This window comes from Rhinolophus ferrumequinum, chromosome X, assembly GCF_004115265.2.
Source record: "Rhinolophus ferrumequinum isolate MPI-CBG mRhiFer1 chromosome X, mRhiFer1_v1.p, whole genome shotgun sequence".
Lineage (NCBI taxonomy): Eukaryota > Metazoa > Chordata > Mammalia > Chiroptera > Rhinolophidae > Rhinolophus > Rhinolophus ferrumequinum.
In genome coordinates this window covers 96,394,841-96,405,617 of record NC_046284.1, presented here as the reverse complement: position 1 = coordinate 96,405,617, position 10,777 = coordinate 96,394,841, and the positions used below count along the sequence as shown (strand labels likewise).

Below are 10,777 nucleotides of genomic sequence, written 5' to 3'. Positions count from 1 at the left end.
CCTTTCCATTTAGGTTATATAATTTGTTGACAGACAGTAGCTTATAATATTCTCTTATAATCTTTTAAATTTCTGTAAGGTCAGTAGTGGTGCCCCACTTAAATTCCTGATATTAGAAATATGTCTTCTCTCTTTTTATTCTTAGTCTGTGTAGCCAATGGCTTGTCCATTTTTTGTTTTTGATATGTTCAAAGTATCAACCTTCAGTTTTGCTGATTTTCTCTATTGTTTTCTATTCCCTATCTCATTTATCTCCACCTTAATTTTTTTTTTTATAAGCAATACGTTTAATTACTTTGGAAAGAAGACCCCCCAAATAATGCCTGACCCCAAAAGGTACATAAAGATGGCCAAAAATAGTTTAAAACAATAGATTTGAAGATCATTTATAGTTTTCCCTCATAACATGAGCGCTTCCAACTGGACAGGAAATTACAAACCGTATCAAATCACGTTAAGGCAGATGATCAAACTGGTTGCAGGTTTAGCTGCTCCTGGGCAAGTTATCTTGTTGGAGCTGGGAGCACGTCCTCCCGGCTGTCTGGTCAGTTTGCCCAGGAGGGGGCAGTCCTGGAGATGGGAGACGGGGAGCCAGGCCCCAGCTGTCTTGTCACTGCTCATTCTGCTGGCCCTCTGGGACTGAAGCGGACACGGACCCCTGGCCCTTGTTGACATCGCTGATGCACACCCACTGCCCGTCCACGGACTCCTTCCACAGGGTCACCTTATTATCTCCACCCGAGACAGCCAGGATGTTGGCTGTGATGGACCAGCTCACGTGCCACACGACATCATTGAACTTGTGCAGTAGTTTGGGGGACCATGTATTGCTTGAGGCATCGTCACAGGTCCAGATGAACACACGACCATCCTGGGAGCAGCTGGCGATGGTGCTGGTGGGCAGGCCGATGGAGGGGGCCCAGGCCACATCTCGAACCCAGTCACTGTGTGCTTCCAGCTTCTGTTCCTCCTTCCACTGGCCGTCCTCCTCCTCCTTCCATAGCTTGATGAGGTTGTCACAGCCGCCTGAGGCAAACTTCTTGATGTAGTTGGGCTTCTGTCCCGATGGCTGGTCTATGAGGCTTCCAGGTACAACAGCAGGGGCCCAGCTGACGGCATTGCAGCCAATTGTGTGAGCGTTGTTGATCTTCTTCACTTCCCACTGGCCCTCCCCAGTGTAGGTCAGCAGGGAGATGGCCCCATCCGAACTGCCACAGGCCAGGATCAGGCCGTAGTCATGGGGGGCCCAGCACACAGAGTTTACTGAGGAGTCGTGCCCCGTGTGCTCATGTGTCTTCTCCCAGGTGCCGTTTTCCTCTTTCCAGATAATGACTTTGCGGTCATAGGAGCAGGATGCCAGGATATTGCCATACATGGGGTGGGCCCAGGCCACCTGCCACACAGGACCCTCGTGACCCCTGAGGTCTGCGATGAGGATCTGCCCTCCGTTGCGCACATCGAAGATTTTGACGGACCTGTCTGATGAGCAGGTTGCTAGGCGAGTGCCATAGTAGTCCATCTGGGCATCGTGAATCATGTCCTCATGGGAGGTGTCCACAGTGTTAATTACTGACACCATGATTGCAGCGGCGGCGGCAGCTCCCGGCCTCGGACGTGGCAACTCCCGGCGGCGTCTCCGTAGCTCACTTCCCTCCACCTTAATTTTTATCATCCCTCTTTCTGCTTGCTTTGGGTTTGGTTTGATCTTATTTTTCTAGTTTCTAAAGGTGGCAAGTTACATTATTGCTTTGAGATCTTTATTCTTTTTCTAATGTAGGCATTTATAGCTATAAATTTCACTCTGAGCCCTACTTGTGATGTAAATGATGTTGGATCTGCCGGCAGTTTCTGGGTGTGGGCCGGGATTGTGTCTCGTGAATCCTAAGAATGGACGCATGGACCAGGGAGAGGCAAAGAGTTTTAAAAAGAGGATAGTTTATTGAAAGCAAAGAGTCAGAGCTCCCGAGCAGGAGGGGATCCCGAATGGGGTGCCCCATTACTGAGGCAAAAGTTCTTCTGTACTTTCCTTTGCCTGCTTGGGGAAGGGGACTGGAGCCTTCTAATAGAATTCATCTATCAGGTTTGTCCTGTTTGCCCATCCTGAAGGGATTAATGAAATAACCCATTCCGATCTATCAGATCTGCTCCTTTGTCCAGCCAAAAGGGATTTGAGATAATTTATTAACCTCAAGGTGTGTTCTCATATCTTTGTCCTGGAGTGAAGGAGACATTTCAGAACCTGGAGTTTCAGGATATGGCTGTTTTTTTTGTTTTGTTTATTCCACCAGGGACCTCCCTGTCTACCTAGCAACATACTAACTAACCTGTCTCACTGTCAATGCATCCCATAAATTTTAGTATATTGATTTGTTGGTTCTTTTTAAATTTCAAAGTATTTTCTAATCTCTTATCCGTTCTCTCAGGTGGCCTGGGCTAGTTTATTTGCCATTAAATGCTTTTAGTAAATGCCTACTGGAAGCCCAATCCAGCCGTGAGAAAGTTCCATGGTGGGCAAAAAAAAAAAAAAAAAAAAAGCAAGCCTCTGAACTGATCACTCAGAAAGCTATAATATCAGACAGGACAAAACTCCAATTCTTTGAGATCTAAGTTTGTATTGCACCCTCTGGTAGTTGCAAGCTACAGTCAGAACTACTAGCACTGCAAAGCTGATAGGGACCTTGAGAAATTTTCCTCCTCTTCTACAGTATTTATTCAAACTTTTCTAACATATTTCTGATCTTAGTAATTATAAAACTGCTGTCTTCTCTTCTGGACTTTAAATCCATGAAGTTGGCCTGTGACTTCAATAATCTGTCATTCTCCAATAGCTTTGACAGTGCCTGGCATATAGTAGGTACTCAACAGATGTTTGTTAATCAAGTCTTCTCTTTAAGGTAGAGAAACTAAGGCCCTGAAAAATTGATATAACTTGTAGCAGCTTACATAGCCACTCTAGAAGGAAACGTAGCAGAAACGCTGGAGCTCCCAGTAAAGATATTGTGTTTTTATTTACTACTGCTAAAAAACAAAATTAATCTGAGTAAATTTGAAGATCTAATTGACCTTATTAAGCGATCCATGAATCAGGCAGCATCCCATCTAGGAACTAGAAGGGTGCTCCACAAGGGTTGTACAAAATGGAAGGTTGTTATAGGAAAAAGGGTGGGGCAAGGGAACTATTGACAAAAGAAAAGGAAGAATTATTTTTAGACCAGGATATCTTTTTTCAGCTCTTGGAAATTCAGTAAGGTAAAACCTTTGTAGTAAATGTGACCTTGTGACAGTATATACCACCCAGAGAGGAAGAAAAGTATAAATGTAGATCACAGGAACCTAAGGAACAAAGTGAACTGCACAGATCTGCTAGATTTGATATAATCAAAAGGGTTTCCCTTTCTCGTGCATAACACCTCTGGGAATATTATCATTCTAAAATGCTCATCCTTACTCGGTGCCCTCAGACCTTGCCCTGATCCCCTAGGGGAGCAGTTCTATCTGACTGTGGGCAGTAGTTTAGTCACCAGTAGGCAAGGGCATAAAACTGATAAACAACAGCCCCTCAGCCCTTAGCCAGGGAAACAGTAAATAACTTCAACAGATATGCAGTTAACCGGCTGCCCAGCTAGTGTGCTGAGCTCCCGCAGTGGGGATTTAAGTCTAAATATGCACCACTGTGTCCCCAGCAGATGAAAAGCCCAGATGGAAGAGAGAACCAAGATAAAACCTGTAGCCTCCCCCAAATTCAACAAGAGGCTTAGAAGTACACGGTAAGAGTATCAATGTGTTCAGGTCAAACACTTAATACTTCTGCACTTGGAAGTCTGCCAACAACTGCAGGCACTTGTTTAAAAAGGGAAGTCTTAATGCAGGGGGTGGGGAGACAGTATAGAGAGAAAAGACAAACGTTCTCGTGGCCAGCACTCCATGTTTTGTTTTGTAGGATGTAAAATTTACTTCTTGCTTCTGAGAATTGTTTTTCAGCCATAAAGCTTTCAAAACTATAGTGTACCTAACTCAAAGCCTTTAAAATTTATGTTATAAAATTTATTTCAGTGCCCTTATAAATCAGCGCTTATAGTAACAAATTATCAGAATGAGCTGTATATTAAAAAGACAAATTAGAATTTAATAGTGAAGATAGAGGTATTTTCAAATCAGGCAGCCAAAGCACTAACTAATGGGGACATTTGCAAATGTGGCAGTGATTTATAGCAGGGCTCTTGGTTACACGCATAAATCCAGCAGAAGATTTTGCATCTATCAACTGGGACTTTTGATTCAGTTTATAAATTGAGAAGTTAATGAAAAGTCAGGGGTCTGTAAATCCAGACACTAAATTAGAAATTTGTAACTTTTGTTTTATAAATTAGTAACCTCAAAAATTACATATATATATATAAGCAGGAAAATAAATTGCTTTTAAAATCAGATGAAGGTTAGCATTTATAAATCAGTTGTAAATAAAAAGATTACCAATACCAACTCAAGCGGTTCTACAATTCTGCATTTCATAAGACCACAACAGGGAGGCGTAGAGCAGAATGGCAACACTTAGCAGCTTCAGGGAAATAATTAGCTCCTTATTCTGTTCATTCACATAGAGAATTTTTTTTTAAAGTACAATATTTACGTTTAAAAAATTTTGCTCTGCCAAAAATGGATAAAAAATGGTTTATGTGGGGAAGGAGGAAAATTCAGCTTTCTCTCCTCTGGTTCTTTTGGCAGGTCAAATAATCAAATCAACAAGAAACAGTTTGACAAGAGAAAATCTAATTTAATTTCATGCACACGGGAACCCCACATATATGAGAGAGTCAGAGACCCTGCATACCTGACAAGTTCAGAGACAGAAAGGGAAATTTGAGGTATTTATGACATTGTGAGAGATAAGGGGTAAGATAATACACCTCGGGGCTTCAGAAGGCAATTTTATAGAGGGCACATGTTCAGTAATTATTAGTTTGCCTTGACATATAGGTAGATAAAACGTCATTTCTGGTGATAACTCTTATGTTGGGCCTGGTTCCTAAATTAAATTCTTTTAGATAGTTAAAAGGAGAGCACAAGTTTCTCTTGAGCCTGTATGGCCACAGCTGCCTTTAGGTCAAAATAATCCACACATCATCTTATGGCGGCTTATTCTGAACCCCCACAGTTATATGGTAAATCATAATCTGGAAAGACTCCACCTAATTATATACATGAGGTTCAAAGATCTTTCTTTTCCCTTCAGACACACACAACACACACACACACGCACACGCACACACACACGAACAATCCCAGGTAAGAACAGTGCTCTCATGTTTTGCTTGGCTTCCTAACTTCGCCTCACAGTGGGATCCTAGACAAGCTCATGTCGTTTGAGGGGCAGGTTGCTCAAGCCCCACGTGGTCACTGTACACAAGCCACAGGCGTTGACCCTGGAGCACATGAGCTTGAGGGACTCTCACAGACCTCCTGTCTGCTTAACCCCAGATGTCTCCTGAAATAAGTGGGAAGACTGTCATCACAAAAGAACTCCAGTGAGTGTGAAGTTGAGTAATAGGGAATGCCAACTATTATTTAACTTCACACTCACTGGAGTTCTTTTGTGATATAATATATATATATATATATATATATATGTATGTATGTATGTATGTATGTATGTATAGTCACAGGATGTGGAGTACAGCATAGCAAATATAGTCAATGGAATTGTAACAGATATATACGATGTCAGAGGGTGTCGTGTGGGGTGGCCTGCTGGTCCCGCTCCCCACATAAGAACGCAGGACATGGTGAGGCCAAAAAGGAACATCCACGGAGCCATAGATAGGGGAGTCACACGACTATATTCTCTCTGGCGGCCTGTCGAGACACATGCAGTAGTAGCCACACGATCTGCAGTCTGTCATTCACTTCTCTGCCTGCCAACCAACCAACCAACCAATCAACGCAGCCCTGCAGTTACATCAGTAGCCAATTGGCTAACCGGTCACAGCTGACGGCCAACCAATCACAGTCCACGGTCATTCACTACCCGAGCCAGCATCTCCCCACACGAGGCCTGAGAGCCTGGAAACTGCTCTCTGGGACTCTGTCCCCACAGAGGGGTAGTAGATTGGGGGGCTTATCACCTTGTGAGGAGTGTAAAAAAAGCAAACAACCGGCAGTGAACCAGGATCAAGGAAGGAAAGTGAGCACAGGGCTAAGAAACCCTGACAGGTGACTGACTCAGAGATCAGGTTGAACAGGACGTGTTTGCCTTTCCGGGCTCAGTTTCAGAGACCCCACTGCTAGACTCTGCCCCTGTGAGTGACATCACTGCAGAAGAGCTGGGCCCAGTGGGGTTTCCAGAGGCTCATCCTGTCACAGCTCCTCTCTGTCCCTGGTCACCACATTCTCCCTCCCTTGAGAGTCAAGTGTCTTATTCTGCTGGCTTCCCTGAGGCTGAGGTGAAACATCTGCCCCCCCATTCTGATGACAGCATCCCTCCCTGCCTGTGTCCTCTTCTCTCCATACCATGTTAGTTAGTGTCTGCAGCATCCTCTTCTCTCCATACCACGTTAGTTAGTTAGTTAGTTAGTTAGTTAGTTAGTTAGTTAGTTAGTGTCTCTGCAGTGTCCTCTTCTCTCCATTCCACGTTAGTTAGTTAGTTAGTTAGTTAGCTAGTTAGTTAGTGTCTCTGCAGCGTCCTCTTCTCTCCATACCACGTTAGTTAGTGTCTCTGCAGTGTCCTCTTCTTTCCATACCACATTACTTAGTGTCTCTGCAGCGTCCCTGCCTGTGTCTTCTCTCCATACCAAGTTAGTTAGTGCCTCATTAATCAAAACCATTTATGCTCCAGATTTGAACGGTCGCTAATCTGTGACCGCATATGGGCTAGCATCTTTACATGTTAATAGGGACCTTCAGATGCTCTTCCTTAGGGCGGTAATAATATGGGACTTTATAGAGGGAGAGAGAGGGGTAATAAGAGGTGGGAGTAGATGGAGGGAAGCTTAAGTTGAAGGTGTCTGGGAACAGGGACACCTGTCCTAGAATCACCGAGAAGATACCACGTAAGCCATTGCTCACTCCCCGGACTAGAGGGGCTAAATCAGACCTCAGCAGCCACTGCATCGTGAGCACTAAGGACTTGGGTAGAAAGTGTCCACTTTTCCCTCCTGTTTTCACTGACTAGTTAGTCACGGATATGGACACCCTGGACTCCCCCACATACCTCTTGCACAAGGTCTGAAATTGTACCATCTCCAGGCAGACACGGTCTTCTGTGAGGAGCGAGGAATAGAACAGGGGAGCCGAGGCTTATCCTTCCATTCCCGTTCTCTGCCCGGACTTCATGGCATGTCCCTTGTTTTAGCTCACTTCACATGGTCCTTGCTATGTATACGGCCTCCCCAAATTCACGTTTATGGAGTGTGTACTTCTGTTGATTCCCTGATTTTCAGTTTGGCAACTGTGCTGCTCTTCACAGCATGACATTGTCTGGGGAAACCATGTGAAAATCTAAATGTCAATTGTGTCCTCATCTCTGGCTGCAGATACAACTACTTGTCCTATTATACCATGCAGGTCCCTTGGGAGGGCTTGCAGAAAAGTCACCTAATATTATTTGTTAAATTGAACAAACACAAGCTAAAGACACAGTGCATTTCAACTAGCTGATTTGTAAAAGTGATAGTCTGTCAGCAGATTACTAGAGAACATTTGCAAAGAGATAGATATAAAGGCTGTTTAAATAAATAAACAATCAAACAAATGGCAGCTAGAACCTGTCACTTTGCAAAAACATCAACCAAATCATGATTCGGGGTCTCTGGGGGATATGTTCCATCTGCCCCTGGGCCCACTGGAAGGTATTCTGTGCTCTTCTCTGTGTCCCGGCAGGCTGAGCCCTGCCGTGTACATCACCTGGGCCCCTGTGAACTCAGGCTTCTGTTGGGTTTGGCCAATGGGAGGTGTCCGCAGGATCTTAGAGGGCAGGAAGGGAGCAAGGTCATGGAATTGATTCCTCTCACCTCCTCCCGACTAGGGCATTTATGGCAGTGGCTCTGCCCCTCCACAGCTACAGCTCCTGCCAGCGACCCCTCCTGCCAGCTGCCAGAACGTCTTTCCCCTTCAGTTGTGGTAAAGGCTTCTGTTGGCGCATGTCCCTGGGTGCCTCAGCATCCTTCCCCAACCCTGTCCACACGTCTGTAAATGGCCCAACACTAAAAGAAGTCACCTAAGGGATCATGTTGCCAACTACCCTGCTTGGTTTTTAATAGATGAAATTAGTCAAATATTGTACAGCTATTGCAAATTAGGGTTAGAACTTAAGTCTCTGGACTCCCAGTCTAGGCAGCACCGCACACAACCCTCTGCCATATTCCCATATTGAAAGAGACCCAGCGGGCAGGTGTTGTAGTGCTGTAAGAGGAACGGCCATGGCACGTCCATAGCGGAAAGGGTAAAAGGGCATTAAGAGGGAGGAATAGTCCGGGCACCTGCATTGGCATCAACAGTACTGTGTTGGGGGCTACATACTTTAGATGTAGAGAGATGCAATCTTCTCACAGAAAAGCACTCGTGCAGATTTCATGCCTCCTCCCACAAGGGTCAGCTCAAATTCCACCTTGTTTTTGAAGTGGTACTAGAACTGAACCCCACAATCAAAGTTAAATTCCCATATAACTAAGTGAGATAGTGCATATTGGAATGATTTGTGGAAAGTGATAGATTTGTAGTAGTATTAAGAACCATCAATTAAAGATGAGAATCCTTGCCTTCTAGATTTGATGTCTATTTTGACATAAAAGGAAACATGTAAAAAATATTATCTGAACCTGTAATTAATATTTTTCAACTTTCTTCATAGGGCTCAATGAAGAATGAATAAATAAACTTAAGTTGGCTTAGATTGTCATCAGAATTGTGGCTTCAGTGTCTGTTTTCGTCTGGGATTATACATCTGGACCACAGTCTGCAGCAGCCAGTTTTTCTTTACATAACAAACTAATGGTGAGGTGGTCTCCATAGATTCTGAGAGGGTCTGTATCATGGGCAGGGACACAATTTTCCTGACTGTTGAATTCCCAGAACATAACTAGATCCTTTGTTGGATAGATTACATCATTTCCAGGAGATTTTCCACAACCCTCCAATTAAACAGCTCCCACAAAAAAAAAAAAAAAAAAATGAGGATTTACTAAATCATATTTTTCAGGGGAATCACTTGACTCAAGAAGAAATACTGCAGAGGCAGTCAACTCATTATCCCCAATTTGCTTGGAAGAAATTCTGCCAGTTGGTATTCATTGAGCATGAGTAGATGCAGAATCAGAATAGAATTCCCTGTGTGCATGTATTAAATTTGATTTTCTCCTGTTAATCTGCTGTATGTCATTTGAATTATTTGACCAGCCATGAGAACCAAGAGGAGAAGGAGGGATGATTCCCTCCCCAACACATCTGTTCTGTGTAAACTGCAGAATGATCTCCTAGAAGTGTCACCTGGATCATGCCATCTCCTCCGCACATCTTGACAAGGATTTCCCATTGTGCCTAAAAAATAGTATCTTGAGTCCTTTGGGAGCTGACCTGTGCCTTCCTGTACAAACTCCACTCCAATAGCCTGCTCTGCCTTCCCTATGCTATGGGCTTCTAACCTCCTGTCGTTCCCCCAAACACCCAAGTGCTTACTTTAGGACTTTTGTACATCTTCGTCTTTGCCCTTTCCATGCCTGGCTTCTTCTCATCCTTGAAGACATGTTGTACATGATGACTTCTCAGAGAGGCCTTCCTTGAGTTTTCAATGGCAATTATGTTCCTTAGATAACAAAACAAACTTACACTTTATACAGCACTCATCAGGACACTTAACTGAACCTATTTATGTTGTAATTCATTTATCTGTCTCTCCTAGACAATAAACTATGGACGTGCAGGGGCTTTTTCTGTTTCATTCAACATAGTATCCTTAGAGCCTAGCACAGTGCCAGTATTTCTTAATATGAATGCATCAATGCTATCCCATTTATCCTTTGAATAACGTATCAATAACAAATTTGAATAACATTAAACAAAGGTTAGTGCTTCTGGAAGAGTTCCTTGGCAAACAGTTGTTTTCTGACAGGTCATGAGTGATTCTTCTGCTTCTTGGAAGAATCAGGTAGGACATGTTATGGTGCCTTAGTAATTATTAAAAGTTTGTGTATATGGAAAAACATATACACACAGACATCAGTGAGCCGTAGAACCATATCTCAACTTCCATCAATGGCGCCGCTCATTTACAGATCTATAGATTGGGGAGGAGGCAGAGAAAGGGATGACGGCTAAGATCTAGGCCTGATGCTTGTTTCTGTCGCTTTCTCCACACACAAGTAAGAACTCCCAAGGTATGGATACATTGGCTAGACAACTATCTCCTATTTACAAAGAAATTATAATATTAAATAGATCTTTTTAAATGTGACATTTCTTTTGTCAAATTTTGGATTGGTGTTCACTATAGCACTGTAGGAGCTTTTCTTTTTCTTTCTTTGTTTTCCCTGAATGTATGCAAAATGTATTATCCTATTTTATTTAAATGTAGTATTTTTGATTGTACATACTCAAGAATTTAGCCAATGGTTTAGTCCCTTAAAAAAAAAAAAAAAGCAGACGAGGGGCATGAAGGAGAAGAGGCTCTGCAATGAAAATGTATTCTTAAATTCCTCAAACTTACTTTCTGACCAGTGACCAAGGAAGTATCCACCTCTATGGGATCCCCTACCCCACCTCACTCCTCCATTCCATCCCATCCACC

The 10,777-nt window shown here is 43.4% G+C and overlaps 1 protein-coding gene across 1 annotated transcript; it reads right to left on the bottom strand.

Annotated features, from left to right (window-relative positions):
- Positions 1-275: 275 nt before the first annotated feature.
- Positions 276-1,645, bottom strand: LOC117025311 (protein SEC13 homolog). Its single transcript, XM_033111226.1, has one exon. The coding sequence runs from the start codon at positions 1,577-1,579 to the stop codon at positions 611-613; it is 969 nt and encodes a 322-aa protein (XP_032967117.1). The 5' UTR covers positions 1,580-1,645; the 3' UTR covers positions 276-610.
- Between the last annotated feature and the right edge of the window lie 9,132 nt (positions 1,646-10,777).

Bases quoted from the DNA above. Each gene is read 5' to 3' on its own strand.
- LOC117025311 (XM_033111226.1), bottom strand. From the start codon at position 1,579: ATGGTGTCAGTAATTAACACTGTGGACACCTCCCATGAGGACATGATT.